The 23,358-nt window shown below is 45.0% G+C and overlaps 1 protein-coding gene across 1 annotated transcript in view; it reads right to left on the bottom strand.

Annotated features, from left to right (window-relative positions):
* The window catches only part of LOC142769242 (sodium-coupled monocarboxylate transporter 1-like), a 29,404-nt gene extending 12,972 nt beyond the window's left edge, over positions 1-16,432 (bottom strand). Inside the window, exons 1-12 of the mRNA XM_075872321.1 lie at positions 16,306-16,432; positions 15,301-15,780; positions 15,130-15,195; positions 11,467-11,518; positions 11,013-11,080; positions 9,738-9,892; positions 8,628-8,768; positions 6,930-7,059; positions 5,555-5,643; positions 4,007-4,119; positions 3,198-3,265; positions 1,009-1,095 (exon numbers count right to left, since the gene is read on the bottom strand). Coding sequence (XP_075728436.1) covers positions 1,009-1,095; positions 3,198-3,265; positions 4,007-4,119; positions 5,555-5,643; positions 6,930-7,059; positions 8,628-8,768; positions 9,738-9,892; positions 11,013-11,080; positions 11,467-11,518; positions 15,130-15,195; positions 15,301-15,675 — 1,344 coding nt within the window. The 5' untranslated portion in view covers positions 15,676-15,780; positions 16,306-16,432. The remainder of the gene's footprint in view (positions 1-1,008; positions 1,096-3,197; positions 3,266-4,006; positions 4,120-5,554; positions 5,644-6,929; positions 7,060-8,627; positions 8,769-9,737; positions 9,893-11,012; positions 11,081-11,466; positions 11,519-15,129; positions 15,196-15,300; positions 15,781-16,305) is intronic.
* Positions 16,433-23,358: the final 6,926 nt, after the last annotated feature.

Below are 23,358 nucleotides of genomic sequence, written 5' to 3'. Positions count from 1 at the left end.
TTTGGATACATCTTTCCCATTTCCACCTCTACGCATTATTGTCGGTTTCTTGAGTGATTAGACATATAACAAATAAGCAGCTTTAGGCAAGATTACACGAGACAGTGCAACATATAGAGCCGCGAGCGATAGTTCAAGAAACCGTGGAATCCGCAAAAAAAATGAAAATTTCTCCTAGCATTGCCCCAGAGTGGTAGAAGTTAAGGGGACGATGCAGGCCTATGGCCTTGGTTTGTGTGTGTGTGTGTGTGTGTGTGTGTGTGTGTGTGTGTGTGTGTGTGTGTGTGTGTGTGTGTGTGTGTCACACCCCTAAAAATCATATTAGGGGGGGGGGGTAGTTCTACCAAGGAGAAACAATGCAAATACGTGTTTTTTAAAGCCATCAACAAGTGTGCCCCTCCCCTAAAAAACAATGCCTGGCTACGATCCTGAGATGATGGAAGCTTGAAGAGACGATGCAATTGACACCTCATGTTCGCCTACCCGGGGTGTCGACAGAGCCAACGTTTCGGCAAGCGGACTTGTCTTTTTCAAGGCTGCACTTGCTTCAATGCACTACATTGGCAAAACGTGTGCGCTGAAGCTGCACCATTCGACTTCACGCTCCCTTGTCTCGACTGCCACATTTTGACAGACGTGAAAAGCTATAGGCCTGCCTATTAAAATTTGCGAGCACGATAAAAAAGAAGATAAAAACAAACAAAAACCAGATTGTCTAAATTTCCGGAGCCCTCTCTTACGGCGTACCTAATGATCGCATCATGGCTATGGTGCGTGAAAACCCAGCAGTTATGGCTTTCAACCAACATATTCTGGCTGCATGAAATATATTTACATTTGTGGAACCAGTTGGTCTCAAAATTTTTGCTCACGACTGTACGCCTTGCTATCGTAAGTAAAACATCGCAGGACTGCATGATACCCTCGGAGGTTCATACGACCCACTCGGCATGCTCACAATAAGTACACGTGACTTTAAACCACAAGTAGCAGTGACAATAGACGTACCTTTGATGAGACATGTGGTATGAACACTCCCATGGAGAAGAGACCGAGAAGTGGCCCTCCGAGTCCGCTGTTGATTGCTGACTGTGCCTACAAAAAGATAGTTCGACGTTGCAGCGTTGACTCACAGAAGCAATTTTGCGTAGCATGACACAGTGCATCAGTGGATACCAGGCCATGGAGGCATTGACGGAAACGGCCGCGCATATCGTTATGCCTTGGAGTCCAAACAGAACTTCATTGCTTCTGCAAAGGCAACCAGCGTCAAAACCAGCGAGCGTGCCCGGCTGACACCATCGCTGTCAACGGTGCAAGCTCCCTCCCTCCCCGGGTCCGATTCCAGCTGATGACGTCGACTGCATGATGATGCGGTCGACGTCATCTAGCCCGGCGCGTCTTACGCAACACGTGGCAATACCACTAGCCCATGGGTGCGATCCAGCGGGGTGGTTCCTGATTGGAGGCTGCTGACGCAAGGAGGGAATTCGGTGGTTTCTGATTGGAGGCTGCTGACTTTAGGAAACCCCAGGGCCTATAAATGAACCGAGCGGCGCGACGACAAGCAGCAGACAAAAGCGTCAGAGCGTCCGAATAAATCCCGGCTCATCGTCGGGCTCCTTAAGCTGTCAGCCCCAGTGCCGAATATGTAACGCCTCTGTTTATGTTAACTCACCATCGCCTTGTCCGCTCAGTCTATTAGCTCTGCTCAGAAGCAGCCGCGAGCTGAGAAACACGTGATTCCCAACAATATGAAGCAGCCCGACCAGCTCATGGCGCTGTTCCTTGTGCAGCTATACCATTATAAAGAACGCACACCGCTACAAGGCTTCGGTCACTTTCACGAGAACTGACACTTGCTCAGTCGAATTCGACGTTATTTACCTACTAGCGTATTCATAACTTGGACCCACACCTACAGCTCCGTCTTTCGACGGGAATATCCGAAGCTGGAAAAATGCTCTTGTGCCATCTGTGGGTTGGGATAACCTTTACGAATGCTTATTCGTTTCAAATCAATCGGAATGGCCAGCATACCGACATGCGACAAATGTGGCTGCGCGGAGACAATTGCCTATCTTCTCTGCGAGTGTCCTCGCTTCAGTGCGCCAAGACAAGAGCCTTCGAAAGTTCTAGATAGACTTCACAATCACAGATTGTCGGAAGAAAGGGTCGCACTGGCCGAGACAAACCTCGGCACGCGAGGCATTGAGAGAGTTGTTTGTCGCAAAGACAGACTGTAAGAAGTGTCGTCGAATGTTCTGTTGTCCTTTTTAAATTTTTAAGATATCTTTTCTGTCACCTTTTACTCCCCTTCCTCAGCCCAGGGTAGCCAGCTGGTCTGAGAAATCTCGTCCTTCCTATCCACCAGTCCTCCTCCTTGCATACGGATAAACGTGGGTCAGCCGTACGTATTTACGTGACGAGAGTGCTCGAATATATTGCGAAATCAGCTATTTCCTCTGAATTTACGTCGTTCCACGCGACATCTTAAGATCCATGCATGAGTACAAGTTTAGCAACGCAGACTTCGCCTGTTCAAGGCCAATATTCAACGGAGAGTGAGAACAATAGACGCTTCGGCTATACCCAAGCAAGTTAGCCATGCTAGCCCTCACAAATTTTGCAGGCGCGCACTCGTACGCATCTTTTTCGGGACGCTGAAGTATGATTTCTAACGTTCAGGAGAAGGAAGATGAAGGTAAGTCAGGAAGGTCAACCAGGAGGGTCCGGTTTGCTACCCTACATTGGGAGAAGGAGATTGAAGAATGAAAAGAGAGATTGAAAGAAGGGAACACAAAAATTACGCCATCTCCCGCTAAAGGGAACCATGTGTAAATGCGAAGGAGCGGGCGCTAACACTGCTTCGCACGCAGTGATAGACTGGTGTTTCCTACTGGAACAAAACGTGCTGCGCAGTCCCTTTAAAGCATGCTTTATAAGAACCTCGTTCAGAATTGAAACAAAATACGGCGTTACTGTATAAGTCACGTTGTGGAATATTTTCTGTTACTGATTGGCTCGGCAAACAATCTGCTGTGTTCTATGGTACTTCATGTTCGTATGCGTTTTTGAATGGGCGCACGAATAACTTTGTCTAAATGCACGAATAACTTTCTCACATTTGCGTTACTACCATTTTAATCAGTAGTAGTACACTATGATATGCACGAGAGGAAATAAGAGCACAGTACCGCTAGAACGTCTCCCAACTGCTCGGCCACTGCGACCAGTGCTATTGACAGTATCCCGAAGAACACACCTGCAACACATAATGTCGTACAAATGGTGAGGTCTCTTAAACAACATGCTACTGCATCACGTGGTGCTTGGAATGAACTTGGAAAGTTTAAGGCTACGTCGAACATTTGTTGAATAACCGAAACCAATAACATCTTGCTTTTGCTATGAGTTGAAACAGGCTAGTACAAATTACGTAACACAGCAACAAAATCCAGGACACACAGCTTCAGGGTTTTTTTTTTAGTTAATAGAACGCCCGGAATTAGTTTATTTTCCACATTACGTAATTACCCACCTTCGTAACAGCTCTCCTCATTCACGTTTATGAGTAAAGTTTCTATCGTTATCTCAGCTTTTCAAAAACCACTCATTAATAATGATACTTTGTTCATTTGTTTTTTGCTTTATTTTTCTACGAAGGTAATAGCCTGGGCTTGCAAATGTGACATGACACAGGGTAAATGGGGAGTTTACAAAGAGAAGAGGCTTGACACACACTGGCGCTGACCTACAATGGTATTTTACTTTTAAACAATAAATCACTTGAGAGAAGATGCTCCTTTATTTGCCCATTTGCTCGTTTACTATGTTCTGCTCTGCACATTCAGTCAACGTCAACAGTGTGTTTCTAAAATTTCAGAGACGGAATTCGATCTCTTCTCTCATTGTTCTTAACATTTTTCAGAGGGTAGCAAAAAGAAAAAGACAGATTGGAGCCCCCAGAGGCCAGTATGACAGAAAATGCTGCACGTGAACTCACCCAGGCCTACCATAATATAGGAGCCTATGGATTCTTTGATGCCTGGCCGGAGAATGGCAATAACATCCACGTAGAAAACAGTGGCCAGTGCATTGATTCCAGAAGATACGGAGCTGCGTCGTTGCAAACGCACATCACCACACACGTCTCGCAGAAAACACAATATGTAGTCTAAGCTTCCCGCGAATTTACGAGAACACTGACGGATTCAACTGTTTGGCGCTTCCGCGTGCCATACGCCAATGGAACAGCTTACCTGATACTATATATAGTCGCGGAAACTCGCTGTAATATCGACAGAGACCATTTTATGCCTAAGTTATCATATGTGCTGTTTCCAGGGGTCACTCAACTTGCGCAGTTACATGAGCGATGGCTTTAATGTTATGTAATCCTCACCCCTTCCCTCTCTATTTGTTTTCATTATCTCATGGTATCTATTGTGTTAGTTTTATTTATCTATGAAAGAAAGTAAGCGTAAGGGCTCGTTTTCTTTTTTTTTTGTCAGAAGCAATATTAATAAGAACTTGCAACGCGGGGTACGTACCCTGCGTTCCGCGCTCGCCTTTAATGGGTCGCCAACACGATGGACTCGTACGCACGCGCGCCGGCAACACGACAAACAACAACAAGCAGCACAGACAGCTGCTTGCAGACTAAACGAAAGTCGTAGACTCCATAGCTCGACCAATCGCAGCATATTTGTGTCCGGCGCGGATATTTGAACGGTGCGTCAGAGATATTTGTACAGCACGTCACGCGGAGGCCCGAAAGGCCCGGAAATAAGGAGGGATTGTTTCTTTGAATTTGTGGCGCGTCGGCAGCTCGTAGCGCTGCCACGTTTAGAATCGTTGATCGTGACGGCATTCTGCACACGATGCGCGTTATCACTTGAAAAGTTTGAAAAAAATATATATCGGATGTGGTTTAGGGGCTCTTTAATAACATGCCATATATTTCCCTGGCATTACTGTCTGTTAGTCATGATAAATATTGTATTTATCCATTATTATCACGCACTATATGAAAATTGTAATTGGTGTTTCACTTTTTGCATGTTCTTTTTATCATTGTTCTTGCATAATTCATAATATTAGCATGTTTATTGCAATATTTTTTAATAACGCATTTAGCTGCTTACCCGTAGGTTGTGGTATCGAATACCGGCCACGGCGACTGCTCTTTCGATGGAGACGAAAATGCTCAAGGCCCATGTATTTGGATTTAAGTTCACATTAAAGAACCACAGTTGGTCGATATTTCGAGAGCCTTCCACTAAGGCATCTCTCATAATCATATCGTGGTTTTGGGATGGTAAACCCCAACAATTATTATTACGAGTATGAATTGTTTAACATGTTGTGTCTTTACAAAATAAATTTTGTGCCCATTTCATGTAAATTCGCTACAATTTGTTCAATACAATTGCCGTCAAGCCACATTCTTCAATGCTTACGTGGCCATGTAAGATACTTTAAAATAAAACAAAAAATAAATTAGGACAAACAGCATGCGCTGAAGCGTCGCCGAAGCACACGATTCCGATACCTGAGTGATGCCATGAAGATTCCCGTCACGAATACGCCTGCCACTCCGGTAGTATCGGCGAGCACATCCATCACAAAGTACGGCAGAAGCTGTGAACAAGACGAGATTTTGAGGCCCGTGCACAGCGGTTCTCCGGGTGCATAACAGTCAATGGTTAGGATGGCAAATAACTTGTCTCCCTCGATAATGATATCAATAAATTAATCAAGCATTTATAAGTCATAATACTACGCAACAGGAGAGCTAGAAAATAATCAGCAACTGCTTGAAAAATCGGTTTTATAAGCATGCATTGAAAATTACACCCTATTCACACTTTGCACGAAGCGAGAGAGAGAGAGAGAGAGAGAGAGAGAGGGTTCTAGCGCAACACCGAAACTTGTTTGTCAAACGTGTGTGTACTTTTCTTTCCTTTCTTTTATTTTTGTCAATAGTGAAAAATAAATCGTATATCACTTGAGTTTCACAATCACCTGAAACATAACAGCTCATGCCATCCTCGCAGATTATGACAAAAATGTACCACTGCTAAAACTACGCTGCTACGAAAATGTACGCTGCTAAAACGCCCACACGTAAGTTTCGACAGATGCGTATAGCTTGTTCCGCAAACGTACGTCCCTTATAAGTTAAATCATTGTCTTAGGAAGTTTCCCACTACAAATGCTTGCTGTCTAAGCTGTATCTCTGCTCAGCTTGCCTTGCTTAAACTTGGCGCACAGCATAGAGCCGTATCCTCGAAATATTCATGCAATTATAGTGCCACGATTCTGCCGCGCCTTAGCGCCAGCATTCTGACTGGATCTATCGTTCACGCCATATTCTATACGTCAACAAAGCGCCTTCGTGCGGCGTTGCGACTCGGATACTTACAAAAAATGCATAATCTGCAAGAAAAAAAAGAAAAAGAACGACGTGCGTTTATATAATTTAAGATCTGAGCGTGATTACCGTCTTCTTGAGAACAATGAATTCTAATTTATCCATGCTGCTCATAAAATCAAGACTCGAAGAAACCTTTACCATGTTACTCCTCGAGTAACGTGTCGTTACTTGAGGAGGAAAATTTTGCGGTCTTACATGTAGGGAGGTTACACAAGTATTTGCAAGTATTCGGACTTGGAGTCTATAAGAAACAACTAATTATTTAGGGGGACGCAGTTGAAAAAGATGCTACAGCATGCAAGGTTTCAGTCGCAAAGCTCGAGCAATCGTAGAAGAAAGCTCTTCTGCCGGATGTTTTTAGGCATAATTTATTGTTCAGCTTATCGAACTTAAATCTCTCAAGTTAACGTATTCCAATTCGCCAGTATTCGCTGACAGTCTGCGTGCTCTGTACAGAATACCTCCTTAGAGAGGAGTCACTCCTACCTACCTGATCGGTCGTGTCGATCCTTTTCGTGAGCAAAGGGTCACAGGTGGCGTAGCGAGCGTATATCATCAGACCACTGAGGCAGCTCAGCAGCAGGATTAGACACAAGTACGGCAGGTTCAGCCAGACCACTCTGCGTAAGGCAAATCCTTGTTCAAAGGAACGTCAGAACAGAGTGCCATACTGCCGCCAAATATACGCACCTAAATAAATAACTCACGGCTCTACCAATAATTGCCACTTTGTATAATTATTATAAGAAACCAGGTAATAATGTTTGTGTATAAAGGTGAACAGAAATCACTTCAGTCTTCTCAAATGTTATATTATCTCCATCTGTACATAAAAATAGATGTTCTCTTGGCACTGCTGCAGTCAAAGCGTTGTTGATGGGACTTTTTGCCGTAAACGTTGAGGCACACAAGTGCATCGAAGTGTTGCGTGCTGTTCGAATTGTCGTAAATGAGAATCCGTCACTGATTGCGAGACAGAGATTTCGTACAGGCGAGACAACAACAGTCCGTATTCATACTATCAATAAAGAGATAGAGTAATGCACGGAATACAACCGACCCCTGTACATAGCCTTTATAGATTATGAGAAGGCGTTTGACTCAGTCGAGATATCAGCAGTGATGCAGGAACTACGAAATCTGGACATCGACGAACCCTACAAAAACATACTGAAAGAAATCACAGTGGATCTACGGCCTTCATAGTTCCATAAAGAAAGCGACAGAATTTCAATAAAGAAAGACAGGAAAACACAGTCTCTCCCATGCTGTTCACTGCATGTACACAGGAGTTCTTCAAGGTCCTAGATTTGGAAGAGTTGAAGATTAGAGTTAATGGTGAATATCCCAGTAACCTGTGATTTTCTGATGACATTGCATCGATAAGTAACTCAAGGTAAGAATTACCGATCATTATTACTGAACTGGACTCGAAAAGCAGAACAGTATATAGGTCTAAAAATAATACGCATAAAACTAAAGTAATGTGCAACCGTCTCGGCAGAGGACAGCGCTTTACGATAGGTGGCGAGAAAACGGAAGTTGTAAAGGAATATGCCTACATAAGACAGGTCGTAACCATGGAACCAAACAATGAGAGTGAAAGATACTATAGAAGCATAAGGATGAGGTGGAGCGCACTCGGCGATCATTCTGCAATCATGAATGGTAATCTACCACTATCCCTCAAGAGGAAAGTATATATAACAGCTGAATCCCGCCGGTACTTACTTACGAAGCAAAAACCTGGAGGCTTACAAAGAGGGTTCAACTTAAGTTTAGGACGACGCAGCGAGTGATGGAAATGAATATGGGAGGTGTTACTTCAAGATACAGAAAGAGAGCAGAGTATATCAAGAAATAAAGGGGGGTTAAGTATATCATAGTTGAAATCAAGAAGAAATTGGAATGAACCGCGCATGTTGTGCGTAGGCAGGAATCGCTTGTTATTAAGAGTAAATGACTAGGTTTCAAGAGTAGGCAAGCGCACGAGAGCGAGTTAGATAATTAGGTGAGATGAGATTAAGAAGTTTGCAGGTATAACGTGATAGCAGAAAGCACAGGACTGGGTTGACTGGTGGAACATGGGAGAGGTCTCTGCCCTGCAGTGATGATGATGTTGAATAACTTGCTTCTGTTTGTATGCAATAGTTTCAGGCCTAGCGAGACATTCAGAATGAACACGCACATTTTTGCCCTGGTGAGAGTTTTAACGGTGAGGTAGCGTAGCACCATCATCTGGTTCGTCGTGTAGCTGGCAGAGTTGGCGAACCAAGAGCCAATTACGAGACCCCAGATGGTATGGCGGACGTTCAGCTTGTAGCTCGCACTGGAAAGAAACGGCAAGATGTTCTCTTGATTATTTTACCCTTTCAGGGACAACATCTACCACATACAGATTCCCCTTGTGATACCTTTTTGTGTAGTCATTTGTATTCCTTCAGACAATATTATCTAAAGTCATAGTGCCTTACCATTCTCACTGTGTGGTTACGACGTTATCGTAGTATGTACGCTTATCTTAACTAAGTTATTATCTTAATTAATACAGAGCCTGCGAACCGCTTTATGCTGGTTGTTACCTGGATCGTATTATATGCAAGCGATGTCACCATAGCCCTGCAGGTGTTTTCAATGCGCGGTGAACGTACTCTCTTTTTTGTCACAGGTGCAACGCTGCACCACTTCTTCTCACTCTACATATTCTTTCGCTTCCTCCTCTCCCAGTGTAGGGTAGAAAATAGAGCACAACCTGGTTAACCTGCAAGCATTTCTTTTCTCTCTCTTTCTCTCTCTCGCTAATACAACCAAGTGAAGTATTACGATTCTGCGTGCACTACTGGTCCAGCCTGAAATCAAACCAACCTCACGTCTTCTCGATTCAGATTCCGGTGATATTACCGGCTTTTCCACCGACGACACTCAGTCACTCTCTTGCCGACATTACATGTTCCATTATCTTGATGCATCTGCTGCGCTTAGTTTCATCGGACTCCCTATATTATCATGACAACAAACTCCCGCCATTGTTTTCGGTCCACCGAAGAATACCGTCTAAGCGCTATAGCTGCGCCAATGGAATCGAAAAAGCGCACAGAAGGAGTTACTTTCCAGTTCTTTTTGAACTTGGCTGGTGCACGACCAGCGTAAATTCTGAAAAATCTTCCCAAAGTGACTTCTTCTTGCTAGTTCCCCCCCCCCCTTTTTTTTTTTTCTAAATTGGTACTGAGCAGTATTGAGTGATTTTTCTTGGGATAAAGATGTTCTTTACAAGGTTAAAAGTTGCGGTAAATGTCACCTGTTGAACACGATGCGTCCTCCCTGTTTGGCGATATTCCAGGCGTTCTCGAATCCTCCAACTTCCTTGAAGCCCATACTGACCACCACAATGAAGGCGATGAACATGACGACGCACTGGAAGGTATCCGTGTAAACCACGGCCTTGATTCCGCCCTGCATACGACCGAAGCCCTTGAGCCTTCTTGCTCGTGAAAGAAATAAAACTACTAACTTCTGCAGCTTTAGGTACACTTCAAACATGTCATCCAAATTTAGGCATATATTGAAAATATGGATTTGTATTGAGGGCATCATACACTTCGGAAGAATGCTGATGATAGTAATTTGCTCATAATGACCCACACAAGGCAAAGAAAGAAACTTTTTTCCCCGAAAGGGCTTATTTTACAGCAGGTTAGGCAAGTTGGACAAATGTCATCAACCCAGTGACGGCTCCTACTGTGTTAAGGCTGAGCTGAACTCAATACAGATTCTTGAGCCACGACCATCGACAATCGCAACCAAAAAAATCGGGTAAGCTCAACCTGAGCGCGATCAAATGTAATCATGTGACAGTAGTCTGACAAACGGAAGCCACTATTGTGACCATGAAATAGTGTTATCAAGACGTTCGTACATGATAGCGAACCGGGAAACGTTATCTTACCATTTCAAAGCTGTAGCTTTCTATTTCTATATTACTGAGTACAACAGGAAGCATACTAAAAAAAGAGGCCATCTGTGGCGAAATATTGATTGATTGATTTGTGGGGTTTAACGTCCCAAAACCACCATATGATTATGAGAGACGCCGTAGTGGAGGGCTCCGGAAATTTCGACCACCTGGGGTTCTTTAACGTGCGCCCAAATCTGAGCACACGGGCCTACAACATTTCCGCCTCCATCGGAAATGCAGCCGCCGCAGCCGGGAATCGAACCCGCGACCTGCGGGTCAGCAGCCGAGTACCTTAGCCACTAGACCACCGCGGCGGGGCAGGCGAAATATTTTCATACTTTATTATGCGTTGTCATACAGGAACCTGGCAATGAGGAAACAAGACCCTAGCTAGTAGCCACAGAGCTGTTGGCAATTCACGAGGATGCACTATAGCAAACAGGAAATTTGAAGCATCCATCAATGTATTAGAAACCTATCTACACTCTCACAGAAATGCTCGCCGGAAATGCTCGTTTTTACACAAATACACGGGCGGATCCAAATGGGGAGGGGAGGGGGAATTCATGTCGATAAAATCGACAGCAACATTGCAGTGAAAAAAATAATTGTACTTACAATGCTTGTATAAACTGTGCAAACAATTCCGAGGAGAGCCACAGCTGCCCATAACGGCATTCCCATCACTGCGAGAGAAGAGAGAAAGTAGTTTCAGTGATTGATCTGCTACTAAAAGCTTTCGAAAAAAAACATATTTTTTCTATCTATTCCGGCTACTCACACGATGATTTAACATCCTTATAAGTAAGATTTTGGTGACTTAAGGTGACGTTAACGGTTCATCAAATTTTAGGTTTCAAACAAAAATACAGCTGAAAAAAGAGCCACTTCTTGTAATCTATATTTAACAGCATCATGCACTCAATGACAGGCTACCTTTATATTGCTCCTTGTGCTTTTCGTACAAAATAATCCCAATGTTCACACAGCGAAGTATTTCGAAGACAAGGTGCAAGCCTAACAAAAGTGTTTTCGTCGGGTTTGTTAAAACGATAAAAACTTCTTGACTTACCTTTCGATAGCGCTAGGGCTGGTGCGTAGAGAGACACACTCAAGTAGAGAGCCTGGATCAGGGAGCAAAACAGAGAGGATATTTCGGGACGTGAGCTCTACACGTCAAACTTTTCGCGTATTACGCACAATCTCGGTGCCGCGCCATGACATGGTGAATATCGGAATAATTGCCGGGGTTTCGCGTTCCAAAACGATGGCACAAATATGAAGCATGCCGTTGTGGGGAATCACGCTTACCTAAAGGAACATGAAAAACGATTTTTTTTCACGTATTTCTAAATTATCGTTTAAAAATACCAAAAGCACCCCTCTAGATTAGTTTTGTTAGTTTTTTTTCCTCAGTTATTGTACTTTGTCACTGTGTTCGGTCTATGTATTTAGCTTTGTGTATGAATTGTTTTTAATACCTTTTTCGTTAATTTGCTCACAGTTTTTGCCACTTTTTTTACTTCTTGCTATCTATTATTAACCGAGGGTCCCGATGCAGTCATCGACTATAGAACCCTCGTCTGTATATTTTCCTGTAACAACGTTTCATTGCGTAAAAATAATAAATGACTTCGCTTTGAGAAGGTGTCTTATGCGGCATGCTGAAAATGCGGAAAATAAAGTCCGGATGCCGACGCCACCTTGAAGTTCCCACAAGAAGTTGTTGTGACGTCATATATTTTTATTGCGTCTATAGGCGTGGGCATGGAGAGTGGGCCGCCCACCCCCTGCGTGGTTGCATAATAGGAGGGGGTAGAAGTAAGCCCTATACATTGACACACTTCATTATCAATCAGGCCCTGCTGAAATTCCGGCTATATCCAGCAATACAGGCAAAATATTTCTGGTTTCCTGGTTATGTCCAGCATTTTGAGCGGGACCTGATTAAGAGTGTAGGGAGGTGGTCGTTGTGGCGACCCGTCGGTCCCCCTGAAGCCCTGCGAACGTTCATGACCACGTCTACTATAGGGGCCTTACATACATCTTAATCGCTTAACATGAAGTGCATTATTCTCTTAGGGAGCAGAGATAGAACGTACAAAAGTTCGGCAAGTTTTCGAGACCCAGTGTGGCTGAAACTTAAAAGAACCCTTTGAAATCTGTGACACCACGGTGGCATTCATAATTTTGGTGTGAAATCTGAAAATTGTGAGCATCTTTTCATGTTTTATTAGTAAACGTATGATAGCGAAATAAACGGCCGTATACAGTTATAAAGAATAATATTTGTTTAAAAGACTACGTTATTTCATTTTAGCGCCGCTTTAACGTGCTATTAATAGGTTTGCCGAATCTAGAAGTATCTGAGCGTGACGTGAAAAGTTACTGCATTTTAGTAAGGTTTTAAGTTTTGATAAATTACGGACATGGAGGAGCCCTAATGGCGAAAATAAGGACGAAATAGACTTTATAATGAGTGCACACCCAGGCATCGTGCAGGATGTGGAAGTGGTTGGCAAGGTACGATGCAGTGACCATAGAATGGTATGGTCTCGAATTCGCCTAGACTTGACGAAGGAACGGCAGAAACTGATACGCATAAAGCCGATTAATGAGCTAGCACTTAGAGAGAAAGTACAGGAATTCAGAGTTTCGCTTCAGAACAGGTACTTGGCTCTTAGTGAGGAAACCAACCTTAGCGCAATTACAATGAATGATAATCTGACGAGTATCGTTACGAAGTGTGCAGTGGAAGTTGGAGGCAGGGTAGTTAGACAGGATACTGGCAAGCTTTCCCAGGAAACGAAGAATTTCATTAGAAAGCGTCAAATCATGAAAGTCTCAAGTGAAACAGACAAAATAGAACTGGCAGAACTTTCGAAGTTGATTAATAGGCGTAAGGTATCTGACGTAAGAAGGTATAACATGGACAGAATTGAACACGCTTTGAAAAACGGAGGAAGCGTCAAAGCAGTGAAGAGGAAACTTGGGATAGGCAAAAATCGGATGTATGCACTAAGGGACAAAGAAGGCAAAATAACTACCAATATGGATAAAATAGTTAAAATAGCGGAGGACTTTTCCAGAGATCTGTACAGTAGCCGGGACAACCACGACTTTAATACTATAAGAACTAGCAGTAACCCAGATGACACCCCACCAGTAATGATAGAAGTCAGAAAAGCTTTGGAGAGCATGCAAAGAGGCAAAGCTGCTGGTGAGGATCAGGTAACATCAGATCTGCTGAAAGATGGAGGACAGATTGTGTTAGAAAAACTAGCCACCCTGTTTACGAGGTGTCTCCTGACGGGAAGAGTACCAGAGTCTTGGAAGAACGCTAACATCATCTTAATACATAAGAAAGGAGATGACAGGGACTTGAAGAATTACAGGCCGATTAGCTTGCTCTCTGTAGTATACAAGCTATTTACAAAAGTAATTGCTAACAGAGTGGAGAAAACATTAGAATTCAATCAACCAAAGGAACAAGCAGGATTTCGAACAGGCTACTCAACAATCGACCACATTCATACTATCAATCAGGTAATAGAGAAATGTTCAGAATATAACCAACCACTATACATAGCCTTCATATATTGCGAGAAGGCGTTTGTTGTCAGTAGAAATATCAGCCGTCATGCAGACACTGCGGAATCAGGGCGTCGATGAAGTATATATAAACATCCTCTAAGAAATCTTCAGGGGATCAACTGCTACCATAGTGCTTCATAAAGAAAGCAACAGAATACAATCAAGAAGGGTGTAATGCAGGGGGACACAATCTCCCCAATGCTATTTACCACGTGCTTACAGGAGGTTCTCAGAAGCCTTGAATGGGAACAGTTAGGGATAAGAGTTAATGGAGAGTACCTTAGTAACCTGCGCTTCACCGATGACATTGCATTGCTGAGTAACTCAGGGGACGAATTGCAACTGATGATTACGGAGTTAGACAAGGAGAGTAGACAAGGAGAGCAGAAAGGTAGGTCTTAAAATGAATCTGCAGAAAACGAAAGTAATGTACAACAATCTCGGAAAAGAGCAGCGCTTCGAGATAGGTAATAGTGCACTTCAAGTTGTAAAAGACTATATCTACTTAGGGCAGGTAATAACCGCGGAGCCGAACCACGAGATTGAAGTGACTAGAAGAATAAGAATGGGGTGGAGCACATTTGGCAAGCACTCTGAAATTATGCCAGGTAGATTTCCACTATTCCTCAAGAGAAAGGTATATAACAGCTGTATCTTTCTGGTACTTCAGAGCAGAAACCTGGAGACTTGCAAAGAGGGTTCAGCTTAAATTGAGGACGACGCAGCGAGCAACGGAAAGAAAAATGGTAGGTGTAACCTTAAGAGAGAAGAAGAGAGCAGAGTGGATTAGGGAACAAACGGGGTTTAAGGATATCATAGCTGAAATCAAGAAGAAGAAATGGACATGGGCTGGGCATGTAGCGCGTAGACAGGATAACCGCTGGTCGTTAAGGGTAACTAACTGGATACCCAGAGAAGGAAAGCGGGTTAGGGGGAGACAGAAGGTTACGTGGGCAGATGAGATTAGGAAGTTTGCGGGTATAAATTGGCAGCAGCAAGCACAGGACCGGGTTAACTGGTGGTACATGGGAGAGGCCTTTGTCCTGCAGTGGACGGAGTCAGGCTGATGATGATGATGATGATGATGATGATGATGATGATGATGATGATGATGATGACGACGACGAAATTACGGACTTACCATTTGTACGGTGAACATCGCCACCGCGATGAACCTTATCGGTCGATTGAACCTCAGCTCCAGGTACTGCAAATAATGACAGCACTAATTATCTTCGGTGCGACTCTTTTAAAGGCTTGTTGTGGCAAGTTCCATAGTTCACACTATAGCCGAAGCAATGGGATCACTCACCTCGTAGGCAGTGCACACATTGAGATTATAGTAGACAGGCATGTACAGATGTGCCGTGACCGGAATCACCAGAAAGTACGAAAGGAACACCATAAAGTACATGGTGCCGTCCGTGTAAATCTCTGATGCGTTGCCGAGCAGATAGGCAGCTGAGATGAAGCTCGCCATAAGCGACGTACCGACGGGCACGGTGGGCAGTCGTCTTCCACCGGTCAACATTTCTTGCAGTGACTGACTGCCTCCGGAACCGCCGGCAAATGCCTGGTACAGACCGATCGCGCCCGAGCCCAGCAGAGCGCAAACGAACACAGCATAATCGTACGGCGTGAATCGGGCCACTAGTTCGGCCGACGAATGAAGAGTCACATTGTCCATGGTGTCCTTTTCTCTGGCAGGCGCAGAACGCTGCCCGGCTGCGTGATTCTTCACTCAAATCTGTGGTGCCTCCTGAGCGTCTGCCTTGTAATGTTGTTCTGGTGTCTGCAAGAAGAGAACACAACAACTGGGAAAAGACACATGTGATCAATCGACAACACTAAGCTAGCCTTTGCTTACGGGTTTAGGCAAAACGCTGTCCCCAAAGAAACGCAAAAACGTGAAATGCCAATCTACTGAGAAAGTACCGAAAATATCAGAAATTTATTGTCGTTAATGTCCATTGCTCATTGCGTGTGGTAAGTAGAACCAAACTCTACTTGCTCTGAAAGTGATGCAGAGCAGCCCTTTAGATGAAAGCAAGGGCCATCATATTTCCGCAACACGCAATGTTCCTGTCCACTAATGGCTGCATATTCTAAGTCATCCTTAAAATGTCATTTTGATTGTGATCAGCTGCTGATATTGCATAATTTATTCTTAATCCTTGTTGCTCATACAAGTTCACTGTGTCTTAAAAAGCTATCATTCGCGTTACCACAACTATGGCTTTGCTATCTTAATGTTGATTATAGGACACAGGTCATGCATCACAGTTTATGGCGCGCTGATCAGAAAGATATGACTTACCTTTAGCGCTCCAGCTGAGCTTCACCGTTACCGTGCCGATCGATGCACCAGCGACAACAATCTCGTCTTGTTTGTCACTCATAGTGTTGATGGCAGTGCGAGGGAGCCAAAACGTACTCTATGCAGATTAGCCCGAACCAGGCACATCAACGCGTGCGAAAGCGTGCGTTACACGTCCGCTTCCGGCGCCGTAACACCGAGGAGCCGATTTCCATGAACCTGACTGACAATGACGGCAACGGGCAACCTTGGATCTCTATACCATCGGTCGATCATGCGCCCATAACACGGAATGTCAAAATAATGTGCGTTGTCCATTTACTACGCTTAACCACACGCACATCCCAGCATATATCTGAGTGAGATTTACGGTTGACGAGTTGTATGAATACACCACCACTTCCACTATTTCCAAAGCTAACAGACAACAAAGCGCCGTATCACCCCAACTGTCCGTGGCATAAGCTTCCTTGAACGCCAGGAAATGCTTGACTCGCCAACGGCCTTTCGATCTGCACTGTGTATATTGATGTAACTGTTCTGTTAGGTTGTACACACGCGGTGCGCATAAACCCGCACAACGGCACACACCAGAACGCACTTGTACTCACGTCTATTACTGCTGTGTACCATGTGAGAGGACAACACGGGGTAAGGTAGTAACTATTCTCTGTAGATGCTATCCTTGCGCGGCAGTACTTTTTTACGCGAACGACAAGACGCACGTGCCCTCTCAGCGTAATGCACGGTACTTCCGATTCACGGTTGGCGATTGTTGAGAATTCGACGTTGTATGTATTTTCATCAATGAGGCAGAAAGAGAAATGCTAGAAGAACAGGCTACACGGACAGGCAGGACCGAGACCAGCGCCATCGCATCCGGTTTCTTTTTTCTCACAAAGAGAGATGCAGTTGAAGGGAAGGGAGGCACGATAACGGGGATGGAAACATCAGATTTTCTACAGAGAAAAGGTGGGGAACAGGAGTGTTATTGTGTGCCTAACAGCGTGTTGATTCGTAAAAAAAATTCTATGAAGAGTTGAGAGATTACCGGCGAGACGATAGTCCGGGGTAGACAGTATAGTATTGTTTCTCTTTTTATTTTGAAACAGAGGCCTGCCGTCAAGACTGGCCAACACTGCCGCGAGCGACAGTCCGCTCAGGCTGCAGCAAGAACAGTGGCAAAGAACATCTTCAATAGTGTCCTCGGTAGGTTGCAAGCAGCACTGTCATCTATGTCGATTGAGAAATCAAAAGATCTCAAGAAGGTGTCACCAAGTCGTGGTCGACAAAGTACCGTTGTCTCGAGCCGAAAGAGTCCAGATATATGGCGGAGTCGAGACGGATTCAGTCGGTGTAGGCGTGCGCGCTGCAAACTTGACGTCTTTCGTAAGCATCTTGCGGCTCCACTTGCAAACTCCCAGATTTTCATCGCTACATCTGCTCTCGGGAAAAGGATGGGGTGTTCCATGCTATCTTTGTTTGCAGACTGAGCAGTTGCGTCGACATGTTCATTGCCCACTACGCCACAATTGCTCCCAAGCCATACCGTGGCATAATCCAAGTTTAACACCGTATAAGACGAGCTGGTTTTGGTACATACATCCTAAGAACCTTCTAGCACCAACTATGACGTTACTACAAAGAGGGAAGGGGGAGGGGTACCACCAGTGCTACGTTTTTCACGTTCGCTCATTGAAACATCTGCTATAGCACTAAAAGCTTTCCTTCGGCAGGCATGGGCCTGCAAGTGCCTACGAATGACGTGCCCACTGAAGTAAATCTTTTGTTGCTGAAGGCTTTTTCTTTGAGTGAACTGGAAAAGGGGGCACTGGTTCCGTTCCCTATTCCTGAATCAATTCACGCTCGATATTTCTTAAGATGTATAATGCTTTTGAACACTCGATAAACAATATAATAATATCTGAAGTTCTACGTGCCGAAACGACGATATGTTTATGAGGCATGCATGCTGTAGTGGAGGGTTCCCGAAATTTCTACCATCTGGAGTTCTTCACCATTTACTGACATGGCACAGTACACGGGCTTCTCGCCTCCACCGACATGCGATCACCTTGGTAGGGAATGAATCCGCTACTTTCGGGTCAGTAGATGAGTGCCGTAACCACTGATCCACCACAGCGAACTCTGAAAATACAGTAAATGCGCGCGATGTCTGGCAGTGTCATGATTTCGTACGTCCATTAATCATCTTCATGATCGTCATTATCATCCTAATAATAACAATAATAATAATAAATTAATTCAATCCCGTGCTTTCTGCTGCCACATTATACCTGCAAACTTCTTAACCTCACCTGCCTACCTGATTTTATGCTTCCCCCTCACGCATTCACCTTCTTTTGGAATCCAGTCAGTTATCCTCAATGACCGATGGTTATCCTGCCTACGCGCTACGTGCCCTGCCCATGTTCATTTCTTCTGGATTTAAACTATGATATCCTTAAACTCCGTTTGTTCCCTGCCCCACGTTCCTCTATTCATCTCCCTTAAATCATTTTCCTTTCCATTGCTCGCTGCGTTATCCTCAATTTAATGTGAACCCTCGTTGTAAGCTTCCAGGCTGCTGCTCTGTAGGTAAGTACTGCTAATTGATTGATTGACTGATTGATTGATTTGTAGGGTTTAACGTCGCAAAAGCACCATATGATTACGAGAGACGCCGTAGTGGAGGGCTCCGGAAATTTTGACCACCTGGGGTTCTTTAACGTGCACCCAAATCTGAGCACACGGGCCTACGACATTTCCGCCTCCATCGGAAATGCAGCCGCCGCAGCCGGGATTTGAACCCGCGACCTGCGGGTCAGCAGCCGAGTGAGTACCTTAGCCACTAGACCACTGTGGCGGGGCATAAGTACTGGTAAGATGCAGCTGTTGCATACCTTCCTATTGAGGGGTAGTGGTAGGCTACCATTTTTATTTAAGGATGCTTGTTGAATGTGCTCTATAATCCATCCGATTAATATGAGGCAGTAAAAAATGGGGTGGGGGTGGGGGCAGTTTTTCACTCCTATGAACAAGCAAGTCTCTGATGTTGTGCCGTGACAAAAAAAAATTTTTCCATCGGGGAGGAGGATCTTTCTGCTAATTAAATAAAGTTTGTTCATCATCATCATCACATCCATCAGCCCGACTCCAACGTTGTGAAGAGCCTTGAGTTGGACAAATTTCTTAATTATCGTAACACGAATTCTTCTGTCATTATACTCATTATTTGCACCCTTATTTTTATCGTTGCCAATTCATTCGACGACCGCCTTTCAGCCAAGACACATGCTGTTTATTTAGCCATCCTCGAGGTATGACCCATGATCTCCTCTGGCATGTGTCTGCATTCACGAATCTCTGATCCACGGCACAACGCATGTTTAACACTCGTGACAAAAGCCGAACCGGCACTTGTTTTTGACAATTCGTAACAGAAATATTGTGTGTTTGAAATTTTAAACTCGTCGAGCGAAATAGCCATCACTAAATCGGCATTCATTACACTTGTTAGCAGAAAGCATAATTCGTCCCTTTTTACACTCGAGAAAATGACGTTTGTCTCCTCACCATGTAAATCTGCATCCTGCTGTTCGAATTTCTTCTCCTCTCTATCTCACTCTTTTCTTTCTCTCTTTTTTTTTTCACTTGACGGGCCACCATTTATTAATTGTTACGTGATAACTTGCGCTGCCCTCCATCCATCCCAACACCCTCACGTATGCTCCAGGCGGAGAGGAAGCGATTCGGAGGCCTCGAAAACTTATCTACAGTATACTGCAGTCGTAATACTGCAGAGAACAAAAGTGATGAGCTTTTCTTTGCCACCGGTGGCTCTTCGTGAAAGAGAGCCCGTCCGTACATCCTCGTAATCGAATGTATAGACGTGCGCGCGTTCAGAACCGCACCTGCGCAGCGGCGCGCACTACGTCACAGGCCTGTCTAACGGTTGCGCCGCCTTGGACGTCCTGATGCGCGCGTAAACTTCCTGCACGCAAGGTGTACGCCCGAGTGCGAGATGCGCGTGGATTACCCGCAGGCTTTTTGTCGCGCACCAACTGCTGCGTGTAATCGGAGCGAGGTTCTTCGCGTCTGTGTGTGCGCAGTGTGGGAGCTCGTTTCGTGTGAATGGAGCGAGTAGGCGTGACGCGCTGTGAGGGATGTTTCTCGCGAGAACCAGTGAGCACTGACGAGCTCTTGCAAAGAGTGGTGCGAGCTTCGCGATTTCACGCTCGGTTGGGTATGCCCGAGAAGCACGTGTGAAACGACGAAGGCGACTGCATTAGTATCTCGAGCACACGGGTTACGATCCGGTTCTGTGCAGTTTAGTCCACAGCCGGGAAGTGCCTGCCAGGTGCCGCAAGTACAAGGCGTCAAGAAAGGAAAGGAGAGGGATGCATCATCCGCACTAGTGCGAACTGTGCCACCTTTATTGTTTCGTTGTCCGGCGATTCTTATAACCTCTTGCTAGGTAGGGGGAACGAGTGTAAATCAGAACGATAAGCAAAGACAGCGTATATCACTCGAGATTAGCTCAATGTCAATGTAACGGGAAAGGTGCTGCGACCGTCTGGCCCACCACCATATTTGGTCCAGCGGGGCCGGAACTGCGGAGGTGTGGTGTAGATTTTATGTGGTGTAACGCATGGTTTACGAATTTCGCGTGCTATTATTGCGGCCACGAGCAAAGCATGCCATTGTTTTCGAATCGATTTGGGAAGAGTACGTAAGTTTGCCCTCTCTCCGCTAGGACGGTGAACGGCGCTGCATAAATTCGAACCCGTCTTCCATATAATGCTGCGCTCGCTCGCGCCGTTGCACTCTTTTAGCAGCACAGGGTGTTCACTTTGCGCCACTCACACGGTAACACACATAAACGGGAGGGGGGTACGGTACACAAGATATACGGAACTCCCCCCACAAATGAAACATACGCGGAAGCATACAAATGTAAACAACTAAGGGAAGCACAAGTGAACACCAGCGCTGCTTCGCACCCTCACATGGTTCCCTTTAGTGGGAGCATGGTGTAACTTTTGGGGTACAAAGCTTGTTGCTACTGTCGCAGTATTGAAGCCGTCTATTGAGTTGGGAGTTTTTTAAGCTTGAAAAATAACATCCGGGATGCAGGAAGGAAGGAAGCAACAAAGGGGAGAAGGCAGCGAGGTTAACCAGAAAGACATCTGGTTGGGTCGTCCGTACAAAACAAGGCGGATATGTGCCAAGCAGTTTCTAACGTGCCATAGCCATGCAAAGAGCATAACAAGGAGGTGGAAAATGGAAGGGAAGAAGAAAAAGGACGAGGGAAGACGATATAACGTACTATATTACTTTGTTGTTTTATTTACTGTTTTAGTGTTTATTTCAATTGTTTTATTTTTGCGTGTGCCTACACTAAGACCTCCTGCATGTTGTACCAGGACACGTTAAATAATTAGTTTTATGATTGATTGATTGATTGATTGATTGATTGATTGATTGATTGATTGATTGATTGATAACCATGTATGGTATAACACGAGAGCGGGAGAGAGAAGTAAGGGTGAGCAAGAGGGGAAGGCTACCAGCTCCGCTGTTTCCAGTACTCGCACCGCAAGCATAGTGCATAATTGCCCACGATTTTCTTTTTTTTTATCACTCTATCGGCGTCTCACGTGACCCACTCAAGCTTGCACGTGATCTTCGTGTCTCGAGCGAACAAACGCGCGCGTTTCTTTCCCTGCGGCGGTGCAATTGACGCCCGCACCGTCTGCACACGACGTTCGAATTTCACAGTTCACTGCAAACGCTTGGAGGTCAAAGCTGCGCCCACCGCTAAACGCGGCGAGAGCCTCGACCGATATTTCCCGTCACTGCTTTCACCGCACCGCTGAGCGCACAGTGTACGCACAGGTGCCGGTGCAACTACCATTCGAGCCACACGTGGCAGATCTGGCTGGTGCTCACATAGTTTCGTAAGCGCGGTGTAAAACTCTGCGTGGTCATTATCGCCGGTCCGTTAGAGCGTGTTTACGTGTCGCGTGTCAGCAAGAGGACCATTCCGCTCCTACGCACGAATGCGTACGTGACAGGGATGTTTTTACTGGTGCAAACGCAGCGTAGGTATAGCTCGGGCTCGCCTCGATTTCGCTAGGCTGAAGGTCGCGGGTTCGATTCCAGCCGTGGCGGTAGCATGTCAGTGGTAACGCGCGCACTGCGCGATTGCATGTTAAAGAACACCAGACGGTAGGAATTTCCGTTGTCCTCCGCTAATCATAGTCATATCGTGATTTTGGCACGTACAACACGAGAAATCGAGTTATTCATTCACTGGCTGTTTTCAAGGTCCGCGTATACGTGAGACGTCTTTCGACGCCATTGTACGAAGAAATCGGGATATCACTCATGAAGTATGTAAATGAAAAATTTCCAAATGGAAAAAAAAATACGTCACTAAGGCGAAAATTAACATTTATTGGCTTCCAACCCGAACAAAGAACACCTTTTGTTTCCATCTGTCGCGTGCTGTAACAGCAACAACCAAAACAACGGTTTTATTTGCCGACCCGCGATTATTCAGGGTGCACTGCAATAGGAGGAGAACGCTGGCACTGGTTGTGCATTGGAGAGGAATGCCATGCAGTTTGTCACATGCTTTTGTTGTTTTTTTGTCTCTTTTACAATAAATAAACCGCTAATCATGAAGGACGCCAAAACTCTCACACATTTAACAGCAATCGAATAGCTTCCGCTCACTTGAAGTTGGTGTTGGCATTCATATTAGGAAGCCGCATTTCTTATTTCTCAAATCGGGGGGAAACAACCTTTCAAGGATTACCGTGGGCGTCAACAGGTATGGCATCTGCCGGGGCAGGAATTGAGGACCACAGATATTACAGCGTGTAACTCGGACATCTTGTTTGCGTGTGCGTTGCTATTGGTCGTCAGTGTTAGCTAGCGATATTACAAGCGTCAGTATTGGCTTAATTTATTTTTTCTCTTGCAGACAACTAAATAGCAGGACGTCCTTGTGGACGTCCTGCTATTTACCCGAATAAAAAAAAAGCG

Source organism: Rhipicephalus microplus, chromosome 1 (genome assembly GCF_043290135.1).
Source record: "Rhipicephalus microplus isolate Deutch F79 chromosome 1, USDA_Rmic, whole genome shotgun sequence".
Taxonomy (NCBI): domain Eukaryota; kingdom Metazoa; phylum Arthropoda; class Arachnida; order Ixodida; family Ixodidae; genus Rhipicephalus; species Rhipicephalus microplus.
This window is presented reverse-complemented; position numbering and strand designations above follow the sequence as displayed.